This window comes from Spea bombifrons, chromosome 12 (genome assembly GCF_027358695.1).
Source record: "Spea bombifrons isolate aSpeBom1 chromosome 12, aSpeBom1.2.pri, whole genome shotgun sequence".
Taxonomy (NCBI): domain Eukaryota; kingdom Metazoa; phylum Chordata; class Amphibia; order Anura; family Pelobatidae; genus Spea; species Spea bombifrons.
Genome location: NC_071098.1, coordinates 6,395,363 through 6,413,117, shown reverse-complemented (window position 1 = coordinate 6,413,117; position 17,755 = coordinate 6,395,363). Strand labels below are relative to the sequence as shown.

Below are 17,755 nucleotides of genomic sequence, written 5' to 3'. Positions count from 1 at the left end.
GTCGTTGACCAGGGGCCACGACAAGCGTTATAAGGTCATGCCTTCTGACCGTGGCCCCCATGTTATGAAATTATTGGATCGGATTAAACATGGGGCACTAATCTGGATGGACACATTTTGGGTGCCCAGATGGATACCCCAGCTTGTCTGGTGTGGGAACATGGTGAGCTGGGCCTGCCTTGGCTCCACTAACCCTCCATGGCCAACTTCCTCAGCATCTATCGAACACCATCATATTCTCGGCGCTGTACAGAGGAACACATATCTCAAAAAAAAGGGGCATTGCTCTCAATCTCTCTGGGATATGAATCCAGTTTTGCTGCTAGGGCAGTTAGCAGAGTCTCTCTTCTTTGATATGGAGGTGAGAACACGACACCTTGAACAAGCTAAAGATTAAAGACCCACACTTTCACACCTCAGTGTGACACGGCCTCCCGAATACCTAATCCTGTCTGTGACTACGGCACAAGAACTCGGCTCAACAGTCATGGAGGCCATCAAACCCTAGAAACCAAAGGGTAGTTTCACTTCCTTTTACACCCACCCAGGATTTATTTATTCACTTTCCTATTCTTTTGGGGCACTGTGTGAAGAAGAGAACGCTGAGGTCTTCAAAGTCTTATCCAACTTTGTATCCAGTACAGAACTTTCTGCATCATATATATATATAGTACAGGACAAACCATGTCCTAGTTTGCCTACATGGTGGGGCTCGCTCTGCCTCTGTAGCGATGGGAAACGCTATAGTATTTTATGACATCATAATAAAAGTTATTTGTATTGTGTTTTTCATAACTTTTTATTATTGATACCTTTTAAGGTTCAATACCATCTAAAAAGCTATACCTACATAGCACACCAAGACACACCTTTACCCTTATGATCCTTTAATCTATTTAGAAACGTCCAGATGTCAGAAACATTTTTTTCTAGATTAATGAGAACCCTTCATTGTGCAAAACTCTGTCTGATTGGCCGCCCTTGTGTGGGAAAATCTGGAGCTGACAGTTCCGCATGTAATTATGAGCGATAAGCCCTTTATATAGGCTGGCTGGTATTCTATCAGATACACACCATGAGTACCCGCGATCTGAAAGCCCGATGGCACTTTATACATCTATAAAAATATTTTATAAATTAGTGAGTAAATGGGCAATTTATATTATATTTTTACTTTTTTTAAATATTCGATTTTTTTTATTTTTTTTGTCCTTTTTTGTATTTTGTAAAACAGTCATTTCTCAAATCGAAGGCGCCAATGTATATAAAAATGGTTTGGATCCTTGGGGCTGTTGGCAGTGTTGGAGATACTTCATGAGTTGGGTTTCCTCTCCACTTGGGGGAAAAAGGGAGAAAGAAAACCCAAAAGATGACGTTGAGCTTCCTGCTACAGAGACAGCAGCTGGCAGGACATAGGTAAGTGTGAGCGGAACGTGATTCCCACCAACACGTGAAATGCCTGCTTAATTTGGGTGTCACAATAGATTGTGGGAAGTGTGCGGCGCAGGCAGTAAATTCCTGGAATCCGGGAGAATTGTTAGAATGAAAGGGAAAGAGATATTCGCTGTGGATTTACATTGTTTTATAATTATAGTTATAAAAATCATGTAATTAAATATTAAAGATCAGTGTTTAGAAAAATCAGTATTTATATATTAAAAACCGATTATTTCGCTTATTTTTAGAATATTGGAAGAAACTTAAAAATTATATTTGAATGCATATTATATTTTAGATAACATCACAATATCTCAATCAATTGGCTTCACAAAGTGGAAGATAATTTTGAATCATTTTAAGTAATTTCATTTCGTTCATGGAGATCATGAAATTCATTTTTGTGCTAAAAAGTAAAAACAAGTTTTCTATAGTATGCATTTTTATATAATGTTTTGACAAAAAACGCTTGCTAATAACCTTACTGGCATTCATTTATTCACCAAACTTTGAATTTCTGTGGAGTTGCCAGGAATTGAAAACGTTTATTACTATATAATTTCAAGGGCCAACTGCTCTGAGCTTCTCCTCATCAAATTTGAATGCAGCTCCACCACTTCTGCTGGGAGGCTATTCCACGTATCTACTGCACTCTCAGTAAAGTCAAAGCACCAGCAACTCGATCCTGATCAAATCAATGGCAGAAGTGCCAGCAATTTCACTTTGAAATACTTGTGATAATGATTTTTTATACGCTTTTCTTTGTAGATGCTGGAGAACCGAGCCGTGGACGTGGATACCTTTTAAAACGAGCAATTATTTAGCAAACAATTATGGAAATCAAACTCACTCAATAAAAAATAGCACGTATCCAACAGTCAAAGCTGTTTCCAGTTGGGAATTCTTTCTACGACCCATTCTTGTGATTTTTTTTTTTATGGACAACAGGAAGAAACTAAAACAACGCAGATGGAATAATACTTCGTATTAGTGCAATAATAAAGAATAGAAAAAAGAGTGTTTGCTTTAAAAACATTCAGACCTGAGCAAACTCTCCAAATGAAGGTGGTTTTGTATAAAAAAAATTAATTCTTGTGCAAAGTTTTGAAACTGGACTTGTTACCATAGCAACCAATAGAATATTCATTTGGTTGCTTTGCGTAACAATGAGTACTGTAAGCCAGTTGTCTAATAATGGTGTTCTTCATGTATTTTGTTGATCAAAATATTTTTCAATGTAAAATAAATCAGTTTCATTCTGGTGTATACGAGTGGCGAGTGTTTATATCGATCATTAAAATAATGTATGATTATATATATTATTTTATGAATATATTTTAGTGTGGCAAAGGGGTTACGCAAATTACGGCAGTAGGCCGGCAACTGCCATGTTCATGCCTGGACAAGCAATGTGGCGTGCCTGGCAAATTGCCAGTGGGCAGCTGGCCCCGACAGCGTCCTATACTTACCCCAAAAATGGGTCATATTGAAACGTTGGCCACCCTTGCGCAATCAAGTGGCTGTCGGGCTTAAAGCGCCAGGACAGCCTTGGTATCCTCAGTCTGGCCCTGGCCATGTTTGATAGCTGCAGGTAGCCTATAGTTTGGGCATTGCTGTTTTCTGATAACAATTTACAGAAAATCTATGTTTATTGATTTTTTTAAGAGACGGCTGTAGAGCTCAGGTGCCGTGGAAGCCAATGATTGAGTTTAGAATTAGATCTAAAGAGCTTTCCCTTTTACAATCACCCTAACCCTTTCAGCTATCCAGTTCTTCTACTTATTTTGGTAGCATTTGGGTTTTATAGTTTGGCCAGGGATCCTTTATTCTGGTCCAAAACATGTAAACACTTAAAGAGCTTTATGATGTTAGGTCAAGAGGCCCTTGTCTATAAATAGAGACTCTGGGGCTTAGATGTAATGTAATCAAGTTTTACTTTACTGAGGGGTGGTAGATACATGAAACAGCCTCCCAGCAGAAGTAGTAGAGGCTAATACAGTGAGGTAATTTAAACATGCATGGGATTTGTATATGGCTCCTAAATTGAGCCGAAGTGGGCAAATTTTATGTTTCTATTGTTTATATTTCTATGTAAAGCGCTTATCCAACGTGATAACCTTCCTTTATGTAGACGCTCATAAACTCGCTCTAATACTATGTATTAGTTTATGGAATAAATTACAAAGACCCACAGATATTCTTTAAAATTAAATTTATTCCAATGTGTTTGAAATTGAACACAAACTTCAGATTTACCATTATATACACAATTTATTATAAGAATACAAATGGCTATATTGTATCAATATACAGATTGCCAATATATGTGCAATGCCCTACAAATATTGTAAATTATAGACATCCGAGATCCAAAAAAGAATCTATAAAATCAAGTGATTAATAAAATAATCAATACTATTTTTTTCTCACAGGGAGATACAACTAAAATATGATAGAAAACGCTCAAAAAAGCTTTACATTTTGTGTACTCAGTACAAAATAGTTAACAAATTTCAAAATGACAGAAATTGACATTATATTGAAAATAAAGTGACTCATACTTATAAAATGTTCTCCCTGGGTTTTTGTATTAAAAGCCCCCCATCATGTTTAAAAACTTATATTTTCATAGAATTAAAGTGACCTGAAAGAATATTCTAAATAAAATAATGATGACTCATGAGAATTATATTAGAATGTACAATAAATATTGTATTCATGCTCAATAGCTCCCCATAGGACCATGTGCTGGGGTCTCACAAAAAGTGCTTTAGTCATTTATAATAAGTTCAAACATCCATAATGTCCATGATGATGTCCATTGGCAAGCTTACACTAGAAAGCCCATTCAAGAAAGCTGGTAATGTGGGTTACCAGGGTCTCCAGATGGCTTTGGTGGTCTCTGTAGCCATTTGTTTGTTTGGGTTCTGGTAGAAAGGTAACCCAGAAGTGAAGCCCCTCTCTGCAACAGCTTGTCCACCATGGATGTTCTGCAGAAGCTTCACCTGGGCCTCTGTCTGTTTGTTCAGGGAGAAGAAGCGCTCAGACTCCTGGAGGCATCTGGAGTAACCTTCTCTGTAGCTCTGGCTGGATGATGGAGCAGCTAAAAGTGAGGAAAAGAGGCAGACAGTTAGATTTGGGGTTCAGGTTTGCACTTGGATCTTTGTAGCAGGTGATGAGTTTTCTAGAGGAAGAAGATACACAGATCAGGACACTTACATTTCCCAGCCAGGTGCTGCTGCAGGATGGTCACTGTCATCTCCAGAATATCTGCTTTCTCTGGTTTGGATGGAAGTTGATGTTTCTGAAACTCTTTCTCCAGTAAAGTCCTGAGCTGCTCAATGCTGCTGTTAATGCGATCTCTCCTCATCTTCTCAATCACTGGCTTTCTCAGCTGGAGAGAGAAGCAGAAAAATGCATGAGATCCCCGGATTCATTATAACAGAGTGTCAGTGTTTGCTATCACAGGCTAAAAAGCCAAAAGACATTGAAGTGATCAGCATTACAGAGAGCAGAACTTACCTTCCTCAGTCCCTGTGAGCTGAGCTCATTGGCAGCAGTCTGCACCATGCTAGTGTTAGAAGGAGCCATCCTGCGCAGTCAGTGAGTGTGAGTGAGTGAGTGTGAGTGAGTGAGTGAGCTGTTTTGCTGGCTGTCCTGTCTGGTCTCTGATCCCAGTGATATGCTGCTGGTGAGGCAGACTCTGCCCTCTATATACTCCTCTCTCTGCATAATGATGTGTGAGGATCAGGCTGTGCACAGGTTCCCACACTCAGCAGCCAATCACAGCGCCTGCAGGGACAATAGAAGTGTGTCCTATTAAGAGGGGGGCATCTGGTCCCTTTAGTGGCAGCAGCTCATAAAACGTTTGATGGAAATGTGTTAAAAGTGTGCAAAAGAAAAGCTTTCATAAAATATCCATGTGTGTATCAGTGAGACAGCTTCAACACCAGCAGAGGTGGCTATTTAGGACAAAAACCCGACAAATGACACATGAGCTTCCAGGACATCTAAAAATTACAAGTTTAACCATTTGAGTGCCAGCTGGGGCATTTAAGGGATTAGTAAAGCTCTTGTCAATTTTAGAGTAGCAATACCAGAAACTGAAAATGATTATCTTTTATGAGACATCTGAACATTATTAGCCATGTTAACATTAACATATGAATATGTATTAACTGCATAGGCTAAATGTGTCTAATAGAAATGTATAGTGGCCCTAATGGATTAATTCACATAGAATGTTATAAGGGGTCTGATTCACTAATACACTACACACGGTTTTATTGATTGATACTTAAGCCGATACTATAAACAAAATGCATTTTGAGATTGAATACAAATAAACTTCACATTTAACATTATATACACAATTACTTATAAGAATACAAATGGCTATGTTGTATCAATATACGAAATGTCAATTATAGATAATAAAGACATCAGAGATCCAAAAGAGAATCCATAAAATCAAGAGATTAATAAAGTAATCAATAATATTTTTTCTCACACTAAAAAAAACAAATGTTAAAATGACAGAAACTGACACAATATTGAAAATAAAATGATTGATACTTATAAAATATGCTCCCTGGGTTTTTGTATTAACTCCCCCATTTAATTAAAGGGACCCATCATGTTTAAAAACATATGTTTTCATAGAAAGAAATGTGTGACCTGCAACAATATTCTATATAAAATCATGATGACTCATGAGACTTGATATTTGATGTAAAACACCTTAAAAACTGTAAAACACACCTAGAGGTAATGTGAACTATCTTAAATGTTAAACCAAGCCTTTAGCGATAAACATGTGGATTCCATGATGTTTTGCTCTCTTACTACTATTATTATTTATTGATTTATAAAGCGTCATCCTATTCCACAGCACTGTACATTATACCGAATTGTTTAAGAATAATGAGAATATTAATAACTATATACTGAAATCCCACCCAATACCCCTCGCATGTTATACGCGTTACATATATCATGAGGTTATAAGATCTTTTTCATGGGAATCAGATTATCTTTCCTATATATCAATTATAATACTGCAAACGTTAGCATACTATATGAATCGGATCCTGTAGACTGGTGATCTAAATCAATGCTCCCTCATCACTTTCTAGGTGATCTTCTTACCTTCAGACCTTGATTTAAGAAGAATTTCCATCACAATGGTAAAAAAAGAGATGAAGTTTAAAGAAAGCCGTCCAAGAATCACTATTAGCCTTTGAGGAATCAATGGGTCCCCCCCTGTCTTCCCAGTTTCATGCCCTGTGGAGCGGGGGGCAAATCTATTGAATGGAGGGCTGAGTTTCTTCTATATCTGCTGTACCCCAAGTGTGGTGGAGCGGGGGGGGGTAAATAACCATCCCCCCCCCACATAAAACCTTGGGCAAGGGCTAAATAGGTGCTGATTGCACTAACTTGAAACAATTTATAGAATCTTATAGAAGATTTTTTATTCCTTACTTAGTTGAAACAACTGAAGTTGAACCTTGTTCTAATACGTTCATTATTACATGTGTAAAATTGTAAAATTGTACTTGAGGTTCTAAAAACTTGTGGTTATATAATAAGTTGTCTGAAAAGCACTTGATTAGAATCAATTGTAATGAAGTGAAATGGTTTGTCTGCTTTCAAAAGGATTGTAAAGAACCTGCTAATGATAATATGAATGGCTTCTTTCCATAGCGTGGGGCCAGTATCTGGAAGCCCAGATGTTTTGGGCCTCAGCAGACATCATAGTCATCCAACAGTAGCCGGACGGCACCCAAATGCCCGTAATGTGGAGTTTCTGGGTGGAGATACTCCATACATGTAAAAAATAACACCTATCACCCCCCCACCGTGACACCCTGCCATGGAAAGTGTCTTTCGCATGATGGGTGTTTTTCAACGTGTGACTTCCAGACTCTTGTGCACTTCTTCACCCATAGACCTCCATAGGCTGTCCCATTGCGTACATTGGCACAATAGTGCTTTTCTCGCACATTTATACCCTGTTTTTGCACCCATGAAACCTTTATTTATCACCTTTCATCTATAATTAAGACCTGTCGCACATCTCTAAACCCCACCCGATCTTCGAGAGAGACTGTCTCATTGTCAATTACCAGTTCAGTGATTTCAACAATATTATCCAGGCAAGGCTTCAAATTAAATCCACCTTCCCAATTAGTTCTACATACCCCATCTTTCTAATTTCATCCGTAACCAATATCCATGAACTTATTGTTAGGTTATTCCCTTTGATCTATCCACATTACCAACTTCTGTTGGTCCCACAAATCTCTTCAGAACATTCTCCATTTTTAATACCATGTTCTCTTTATTCAAAAAAACATTGGAATATTTTATATGTGATTATTTTTGTCCTGACCACACAATGTCTAATGTTTTTTATAAATTCCACTTTATTAAATGTTTGGTTTCCCGGAGGATCTCTTATCGAGAGGACATTTAATTGAGAATCTGTTGCTGGAGTCCCTTGGGAGAGGACGGTGTATGAGATAACAAGTTTGTGACATTGTGTTGTGACCTCATTACCAAGAATCAAGAGGTCTATAAGGAGGAGGACACAAGATTTCCCTCTAATATTATATGTTTAGGGTACATGAAATAATCAAATTAACTGATCATATAAAATAATGGATATTATATTTATTAATAAATTGTATGTTTCAATATATTTGTAAATCATATGCAAATATTCTGTCTCTGAACCGGAGTGGATAAAGTAATGTATTAATGAAAGTGAATAACAAATATTTGGCACTTTTTGGAAGCCAGGAGTATCTATTTTATCATCCTGTTAAAGGTGCAGTGTCATATTAATATTAATAGTTTGCCCCAGGAATAGTGATGTATTCAGGCCTAGGCCAACTAGGCCAGAGCCAAGGGCTAGTCTCCCCACCACAAAACCAGGGGGCATAACGCCCTCTTGGGTGCCCACTAGTGTGCCAGTGCTGAATGATGTCATACCCTGGGGCTCCGACGAGAGAAGTGCAAACGTGGAAGGGGAGCAGCAGGGGAAACATCCCTGAGTCAGGACTAGGGTGACCCCAGGATAAATACGAACTTGCCCAGGTAAAACAATGATGATGAAAATCTGTTCTTTTGTGTAAATATGCACAGAAATTGATATTAATCACCTTATCCATGAAATAAAGCAAATCACCAATTTTCAGATTACAATTTCTGCAAACTTTAATTCTTGGAACTCAATAAGTTAATGTACGTTTATAAAACGTGGCATATCAGAAACATATATAACAAAATACATAATAGAATTAAATGCAGATTTAGCATATAGTGTAAAATACACATTACAGAATGTTCATCACCTCTAAAATGGAGATAATTTACATATAAAAAAATAACATGTTATGCACTTGTGATTGCATCACCACTATCATGTCATGATCCATGTTACTGTATACTTATCCATATAATTAATAGATTAGCATAAATAATCCTCACTGAGAATACAACTGTTGTAACATACAACAAAAGTCAATGTTTTTTTTATATGTTACTATAAAATAAAAATATAATATCTTTCAACTGTATCAGTTAACATCAGCAATACCAGAAAGCCATATAGTAATTGTTTTTAGCAAAAATTACACAGGAATATTATTTTTACTCCAACTTTCAATACATTCCCTTCATTGAAGGTTACAAATATCATATTGTTCTGCCACTTAAATGACATCATTCAACTGTGCAAATACCTGTTGAGCTTTTGGGCTCTTGCCATAATATAAAAAAATATGTATCTAATGGCATTAGTTACATGCTTACACTATCATCATGTGATAAAACATAGTCAACTGGCAGAGCCAGAGGGGGACAGAGAACAATCCCTTACACACATGGCCTTGGGCCACCAAATACATTCTATTCTGTGCAAATGAAAACAAACTGCCCACCAGGCAAAATGTCCTATAGATCCTGGGGGCATCACCAGCAGCTGGCAATGAAAAGGCTGCAATATTATATTTTGCATATTCAATGCAGTAAAGTCCACAGAGTGACTACCAGGGTCTCCAGATGGCTTTGGTGGTCTCTGTAGCAATTTGTTTGTTTGGGTTCTGGTAGAAAGATAACCCAGAAGTGAAGCCCCTCTCTGCCACAGCTTGTCCACCATGGATGTTCTGCAGAAGCTTCACCTGGACCTCTGTCTGTTTGTGCTGGGAGAAGAAGCGCTCAGACTCCTGGAGGCATCTGGAGTAACCTTCTCTGTAGCTCTGGCTGGATGATGGAGCAGCTAAAAGTGAGGAAAAGAGGCAGACAGTTAGATTTGGGGTTCGGGTTTGCACTTGGATCTTTGTAGCAGGTGATGAGCTTTCTAGAGGAAGAAGATACACAGATCAGGACACTTACATTTCCCAGCCAGGTGCTGCTGCAGGATGGTCACTGTCATCTCCAGAATGTCTGCTTTCTCTGGTTTGGATGGAAGTTGATGTTTGTGAAACTCTTTCTCCAGTAAAGTCCTGAGCTGCTCAATGCTGCTGTTAATGCGATCTCTCCTCATCTTCTCAATCACTGGCTTTCTCAGCTGGAGAGAGAAGCAGAAAAATGCATGAGATCCCCAGATTCATTATAACAGAGTGTCAGTGTTTGCTATCACAGGCTAAAAAGCAAAAGACATTGAAGTGATCAGCATTACAGAGAGCAGAACTTACCTTCCTCAGTCCCTGTGAGCTGAGCTCATTGGCAGCAGTCTGCACCATGCTAGTGTTAGAAGGAGCCATCCTGCGCAGTCAGTGAGTGTGAGTGAGTGTGAGTGAGTGAATGAGCTGTTTTGCTGGCTGTCCTGTCTGGTCTCTGATCCCAGTGATATGCTGCTGGGGAGGCAGACACTGCCCTCTATATACTCCTCTCTCTGCATAATGATGTGTGAGGATCAGGCTGTGCACAGGTTCCCACACTCAGCAGCCAATCACAGCGCCTGCAGGGACAATAGAAGTGTGTCCTATTAAGAGGGGGGCATCTGCTGCTGTCAATGCCGGGGGGGGCAGGGGGCAGGGGGCAATCTGGAGCATGAAGCTGCAGTGTGGGAAAGATCTGCTCCAACATGTTGTTTAAACTAAATATTTATTGCAGTATCGATTGTCTCATCTCTAATTAAGCTGTTATCTTCCAGGGGAAAGTTTGAGTAGCTGGGTCCTTACCCCCACCAGTGATGAGACTGGTATTGAACAGACCAGTACATGTGCCATGTGATAAGATTACATCATCTACAAAATAATAACATCATTTGGAAAATTAAATGTAAAGAAATTCAAAATGATTAACAGGGAACAGTTTCATTCTATTTAAAAACAAATAGTGAAACCATCATTTGTTTTAGTAGTGACTTTTGATCTTTTTTGTGACTTGACAATAAGAACTTTGTTATTTAAGTCAATGTTGGTCTGCATTTTGACTATACCGAATTGTATGATGAATATTTTAATTTGTAGGTATGAACACATTTTCATTTAAAAGTTTAATTTTGCATTTCTATGTAATTGATTCTTAATAAAACAACAATTAAACTCCTTTGCACACTTTATCCATAATTTGTTTACATTGTCAGATTTATTGTTTTAATTAATCTTGTATTCTCCTCTATTATAATTACAATCTGCTGATAAATGTGATCTAATGTATTTTTAACCCTTATTGTGCCTTATCCTGCATTATGTAATTTTTAAACTGAAAGCATTTAATTCATGTATTGTTTGAATTGAGTTTTATATTTAGAGGCTCTGTTGTTCCCATGGGATAGAGGATGTTTCTGTGAGATAAGGTCTGGGTGACATGTTGGTGTGAAGCCATTACCTGGAACATCAAGGGGAATGAGCTGTGTGTGTGTGTGTGTGTGGGGGGGGGGGGATGGCAGAGGGGCTATTGGGTGTTAAGATGCTGAGAAGAAAAAAGTCAGTTTTACTACAAGATCAAGTGCAATAAAGAAAAAACAGAAGGGGCAGCATTTGTAAAATAGAAAAACATTGCAGAATGTTAATTGTTTTCCAAACCCACATACACAAGGAATATTCACTATAAATTGTAGAAAGATTTGCCTGGTTTACAGAATGGCCAACCAGCACAGGTGGTCTATGGTTGCATAGAAGTATATAGAGACTATAATCTTGTATGGATAATAAATTGCTTTTTGTTGCTCTTAAATATTGGTTGCTCCCAGTTATTAATATGTTGTGCCTGGTCTATGTAAATTACTGTGGACTATAGTGGTTGGTTCTATTATTATTTTAGTTATTATAATTGTCATTATTACTGCTAGAAATAACAATTTGCACAATATTTTGTTAATAGGGTGAGGAAATTTAAAGATGCAGATCAGCTTAATAAAAACATAAATAAGTATCTCCAGCATATTATGTAAATACATTTTAGCAGATCTGTTACATGATTCTTTTCTATGGAGGGTTTATAACAACAACAACAAAATAGATTTGTTAATAAATGTTTTTTTCCCCAGTTTCTATTGCAATAACCTATTAGTACTTGCATTTGTGTCATGTGATAATTTTACCTGCATTTCAGAAAGAGACAAATTTATACAAGGTTAAATAATTATTTTCAGGAAGGATTTGGCCATTCTTAGTGCTGGAAATCAGTTACAAAAGTTTTACATTCTGCAGAGTTTTAGGAGTTTTACTTCTGTGACTGAGATACAGATTTGATACTTTGGATTTCTCCAGTTACAGGATTTTGTGTTTTACAATTGGCATCACTACCCAAAAATTGGCAGAAAATTATAAAATGTATAGAAAGGGCTATCAAAGATCCAGTGGGGCGAAATCCCACCAGCTTTCTGGTCCCCGAATGAAATGGATAAACCTGTCTCCCCCTAGTGTTAGGATGGGTACATTGCAGGCTTTGGTCATTAGCATCTTTCTTTTTGGGTCTGGGATTTTCCCTTGACCCCCATAGAGAGTTAAGGATGTTATTTATAGGCCAGATACATATTTGACTGTCACACAATGTCTTTTTTTTTCCACTGTCTTTTCCATTATTAAATACATTGAATACGTTTATTGAAGTCAACTAGAATGCTTAATGTTTTAGTGATTTAATATTTTTTACCATGTAAAACAATGTATCTCTTGCACTCTCTCACTACCGAACACAGCATTACATAAAATAATAAAAGCTTGAAGTTTAGTTCCAATAATTTTATTAACATATAAAACCATCTTATAAAAGAAATGATAATTATTCCTGCAAATACAGCAGGTGATGTAAAAATACATTCATATTACATATTAACCATCCATACAATGAGGACTACATTATAGAAACTCTACATACCACATGTCAAATACATGCGAACTTATCACAAATAATCATGCAATAATCCATGTTACTGTATACACATCCATAGAATGAATGGATTAACATTACTTATCCTCACTGAGAATACAACTGTTGTAATATACAACAAAGGCTAATATTTCATTTGTGAAATTAACTTGTTCTGCTGCGTCAGTTAGACAACTTTTAATAAAATTAGGCCTTTTACTGAGCAGTCATTGCTAAAGTCATCTGAACTGGTAACAACAGTACCTAGAATCACGTATTTAAATTATTTATACAATAATATTACTATTTTATTGAAATTATGTTTTTCTATATAATTCAAAAAATTCCCTTCATGGAAGGTTACACACAACCTACTGTTCATACAGTTATAAAATACTGATATGTCAGGGAACAGACTAGTGCATCTCTGATTCTTTTTTTATATAAGGTCTCAGAGCCACCTAAAGACTAAAGCCTGGTTGCCAGGGTATTTAAAGTCACAGCCGATGTGACTTCATGCTTTGTGCAAATCAAAAAAAGGAAGCAGTCCATCAGACCTCAGGGTTCACACCTTATGTCCTCAATTGTCCAGCCATCTAGCTGACAGGTGCATTTAAAGAACACTTTGCTATTCCCAGCCTGGAACACTCAATAAAGTCTCTACCAAGGTCTCCAGATGGCTTTGGTGGTTTCTGTAGCCATTGCTTTGCTTTGTGTTGGGTAAAAAACTGATCCAGAAGTGAAGCCCCTCTCTGACACAGCTTGTCCCCCATGGATGTTCTGCAGAAGCTTCACCTGGGCCTCTGTCTGTTTGTTCAGGGAGAAGAAGCGCTCAGACTCCTGGAGGCATCTGGAGTAACCTTCTCTGTAGCTCTGGCTGGATGATGGAGCAGCTAAAAGTGAGGAAGAGGCAGACAGTTAGATTTGGGGTTCGGGTTTGCACTTGGATCTTTGTAGCAGGTGATGAGCTTTCTAGAGGAAGAAGATACACAGATCAGGACACTTACATTTCCCAGCCAGGTGCTGCTGCAGGATGGTCACTGTCATCTCCAGAATATCTGCTTTCTCTGGTTTGGATGGAAGTTGATGTTTCTGAAAATCTTTCTCGAGTAAAATCCTGAGCTGCTCAATGCTGCTGTTAATGCGATCTCTCCTCATCTTCTCAATCACTGGCTTTCTCAGCTGGAGAGAGAAGCAGAAAAATGCATGAGATCCCCAGATTCATTATAACAGAGTGTCAGTGTTTGCTATCACAGGCTAAAAAGCCAAAAGACATTGAAGTGATCAGCATTACAGAGAGCAGAACTTACCTTCCTCAGTCCCTGTGAGCTGAGCTCATTGGCAGCAGTCTGCACCATGCTAGTGTTAGAAGGAGCCATCCTGCGCATTCAGTGAGTGTGAGTGAGTGAATGAGCTGTTTTGCTGGCTGTCCTGTCTGGTCTCTGATCCCAGTGATATGCTGCTGGTGAGGCAGACTCTGCCCTCTATATACTCCTCTCTCTCTGCATAATGATGTGTGAGGATCAGGCTGTGCACAGGTTCCCACACTCAGCAGCCAATCACAGCGCCTGCAGGGACAATAGAAGTGTGTCCTATTAAGAGGGGGGCATCTGCTGCTGTGAATGCCGGGGGGGGGCAGGGGGCAATCTGGAGCCTGAAGCTGCAGTGTGGGAAAGATCTGCTCCAACTTGTTACTTAAAATACATATTTATGTCAATATTGACTGATCAATGTATAATTGAACTCTTATATTGTAGGTGAGTTCAGGAGAAACTTCTGCCTTCTGAAGGTTTGTGGATTTTTGCCCTTGTGTCTAGTAATGATAGATAAGTGAGTTTGGAATTGAAAAACCCCTTGAATACTTGAATATGGCATAGAAGGAGATAAACACATAATAACATAATATAAAGCAGACCAGGCAGGGGTTAAAAAATGTTAATGGTCAATGATAAGGCTAATATACAAAAGAGTATATTGAACATTGTGTAATGTTTAATACAAATCATTAAAACCTATTAAATTATTTAGATATATGTATAAGTATGGTGTGATTTTAAAAGACATAAATAAAACATGTGTACATATTTTATATTTCAGTATTTTAGGTTAGATAAAATGACATTGCATAGAAGATTTACATTTGGTTTATGTTCATTTTCAAGGTCTTACTGCACTGAGTGTTTTATGAGTCTGTAGTTGAGTTCCCATGGGATAGAGGATGTTTCTGTGTGATGGCGTCTGGGTGACATGTTGGTGTGAAGGAACATCAAGGGGAATGAGCTGTGTGTGGGACACAGAGGGGTTATCAGGTATTTAAGTGCTAAATGAAAGCTATTTTTATAAAGAGTTAAAGGCACACTCCATTTTTAAAATCAGGAAACATTGGGCCCCATTTGTGAAAACTCCATAGCATGTTTTTGAAACATTGTAGCATTAAAATAAAATAAAAGCAGGGCAGAGAAAGGTGGAATACCTGGTGACTAAATAAAGTCGCCCCATCCTCTATGTAGAGAAATTAATAATAATAATAATAATAATAATAATAATAATAATAATAATAATTATCGTTATTATATTATTATCATCGTGATCGGCACGAGTCTGCCCCCTGGTGGTTCGATGGCTAACCTGCAGCTTCCAGGTATCCTGCTTTCTCTCTTTCAGCACTTTCTGTACAATTATTGCTTTCTCATAGAAGCATAGAATTCATGGCAGATGAGAACCATTTGTGCCCATCTAGTCTGCCCATTTTTCCAAATGTAAGAACTCAGACCTTAATCAGTCTTTGGTCTCGTCTTTGATCCAGGAGCCATATTTCTATCCCATGTACATTTAAATTCCCTCACTCTCAGCCTCTACCACCTCTGCTGTGAAGCTTTTCCATCTATCTACCACCCCCTTGGTAAAGTAAAACTTCCATACTTTTCATCTAACCCTCTGACCCTCTCGTTTTAGACTATGGCCTCTTGTTCTAACATTTCCTTTTCTATGAAATCAATTTCTCTCCTATGCTTTGTTAAATTACTTTATATATTTAAGATCCCTTTTTTTATTTAATTTCATCTCTCTCTTTTAATGTTCTGGAGACCTTAGCCAAGCAATAAAAACAGTATTTATATTGATTTGACAAACCCAGTTCACATGAACTAGCAAGTGCAACTATTTTAAGACTGTGGCTTCCCTGTTCCAACCATTTTAAGCCTCAGTGGATCACTCTGTATCGTTTTATATTATGGTGCTGAAAGGGTTAATATTGTACACTTACTGTATAACTCACAGAGATTACTGAAAACATGTCATCATTAGTGAATCAGACCTTTGAGTAACAGAAAAGTTGACTTTTTTGAAGTTTTTATGACATTTAGGAATATTGCTAAAGACAAAAGAGAACATTTAATTTCACTCAAATTATTTTATTGATAACATTTCATTTGATATTCAAAGATATGAACACATAAAAATATAATTATTATAAATACATTTTTTATATAAAAAAAAGATAATATCAAGTTGCATGTTGCAAACTTTACTGATAATCCCTGCAAATATTGCAGATCCAGAAAATATAACATTATCTCTGGTCCATACAATGGAAAACAATTTAAAGAACATTTAGAAATCAAATGTCAAATACAACCAATCACCACCGTTCATGTAATAATCCATGTTACTGCACAGGTATCCATATAATGAAAAGAATGATAATAGTAATCCTCACCGAGGATACAACTGCTGTAATATACAACAAAATCTATATCTCAAGGCCACTGAGCCTTCATTATAATATTTGACAGCCTCTTATTACCCCTGGGACAGTAACTTAAGGTGGCAAAAGTGTTAAATAATCAACTGTAACCACATATTGACATTATTTATACTATAAAATGTATCCCTTCACTGAAGGTTACAAATATCTCATACCGCTCTGACAGCCAACATTCTGACATGGAATAGGATAGCCTAGAACATCTACCTGACCTCATGCCAGCCTTCATTTCATATAAGGCCCCAGTATCTCTTTTATGTCTGGGCTGATGTTTTAATATAAAACACACAAGGATAAGAGCATTACTAACATGCTTACTCTATCATCACATGGTAAAGCATAGTCATTGGCAAAGCCAGATTAGGACTTCAAATTGTCCATCTCGTATAAAGCACACAAACCCAAAGGCCTGCATGACTACATTGTCCTCTGTGCAAAAGAAAAATGGTCCAGTGTCCATAGAGTGACTACCAGGGTCTCCAGACAGCCTTTGTGGTCTCTGTAGCAATTGCTTTGCTTGGTGTTGAGTACAAAACAGATCCAGAAGTGAAGCCCCTCTCTGCCACAGCTTGTGACCCATGGATGTTCTGCAGAAGCTTCACCTGGACCTCTGTCTGTTTGTTCAGGGAGAAGAAGCGCTCAGACTCCTGGAGGCATCTGGAGTAACCTTCTCTGTAGCTCTGGCTGGATGATGGAGCAGCTAAAAGTGAGGAAAGGAGGCAGACAGTTAGATTTGGTGTTCAGGTTTGCACTTGGATCTTTGTAGCAGGTGATGAGCTTTCTAGAGGAAGAAGATACACAGATCAGGACACTTACATTTCCCAGCCAGGTGCTGCTGCAGGATGGTCACTGTCATCTCCAGAATATCAGCTTTCTCTGGTTTGGATGGAAGTTGATGTTTGTGAAACTCTTTCTCCAGTAAAGTTCTGAGCTGCTCAATGCTGCTGTTAATGCGATCTCTCCTCATCTTCTCAATCACTGGCTTTCTCAGCTGGAGAGAGAAGCAGAAAAATGCATGAGATCCCCAGATTCATTATAACAGAGTGTCAGTGTTTGCTATCACAGGCCAAAAAGCCAAAAGACATTGAAGTGATCAGCATTACAGAGAGCAGAACTTACCTTCCTCAGTCCCTGTGAGCTGAGCTCATTGGCAGCAGTCTGCACCATGCTAGTGTTAGAAGGAGCCATCCTGCGCAGTCAGTGAGTGTGAGTGAGTGAGTGAGTGAG

General features: G+C 38.0%; 4 protein-coding genes and 1 long non-coding RNA gene across 5 annotated transcripts; 1 reads left to right on the top strand and 4 right to left on the bottom strand.

Moving 5' to 3' along the window:
* Positions 1-1,076: 1,076 nt before the first annotated feature.
* Positions 1,077-2,313, top strand: LOC128469813 (uncharacterized). The gene is made up of 3 exons (XR_008345996.1): positions 1,077-1,140; positions 1,235-1,416; positions 2,206-2,313. It is a non-coding gene; the product is annotated as an uncharacterized LOC128469813 (long non-coding RNA).
* Positions 2,314-4,307: 1,994 nt separating this feature from the next.
* On the bottom strand, positions 4,308-5,051 carry LOC128470526 (transcription factor HES-5-like). Its single transcript, XM_053452419.1, has 3 exons — positions 4,960-5,051; positions 4,657-4,831; positions 4,308-4,540 (listed from the first exon to the last, which is right to left on the bottom strand). Exons 1-3 carry the CDS (start codon positions 5,026-5,028, stop codon positions 4,308-4,310), a joined length of 477 nt encoding a protein of 158 aa, XP_053308394.1. The 5' UTR covers positions 5,029-5,051.
* Positions 5,052-8,637: 3,586 nt separating this feature from the next.
* On the bottom strand, positions 8,638-10,280 carry LOC128469810 (transcription factor HES-5-like). The gene is made up of 3 exons (XM_053451604.1): positions 10,137-10,280; positions 9,835-10,009; positions 8,638-9,718 (listed from the first exon to the last, which is right to left on the bottom strand). Exons 1-3 carry the CDS (start codon positions 10,203-10,205, stop codon positions 9,486-9,488), a joined length of 477 nt encoding a protein of 158 aa, XP_053307579.1. The 5' UTR covers positions 10,206-10,280; the 3' UTR covers positions 8,638-9,485.
* A 2,340-nt stretch (positions 10,281-12,620) lies between these two features.
* LOC128469809 (transcription factor HES-5-like) lies at positions 12,621-14,230 on the bottom strand. The gene is made up of 3 exons (XM_053451603.1): positions 14,073-14,230; positions 13,770-13,944; positions 12,621-13,655 (listed from the first exon to the last, which is right to left on the bottom strand). The coding sequence occupies exons 1-3, from the start codon at positions 14,148-14,150 to the stop codon at positions 13,423-13,425; spliced, it is 486 nt and encodes a 161-aa protein (XP_053307578.1). The 5' UTR covers positions 14,151-14,230; the 3' UTR covers positions 12,621-13,422.
* A 1,924-nt stretch (positions 14,231-16,154) lies between these two features.
* Positions 16,155-17,755, bottom strand: LOC128469811 (transcription factor HES-5-like). The gene is made up of 3 exons (XM_053451605.1): positions 17,648-17,755; positions 17,345-17,519; positions 16,155-17,228 (listed from the first exon to the last, which is right to left on the bottom strand). Exons 1-3 carry the CDS (start codon positions 17,714-17,716, stop codon positions 16,996-16,998), a joined length of 477 nt encoding a protein of 158 aa, XP_053307580.1. The 5' UTR covers positions 17,717-17,755; the 3' UTR covers positions 16,155-16,995.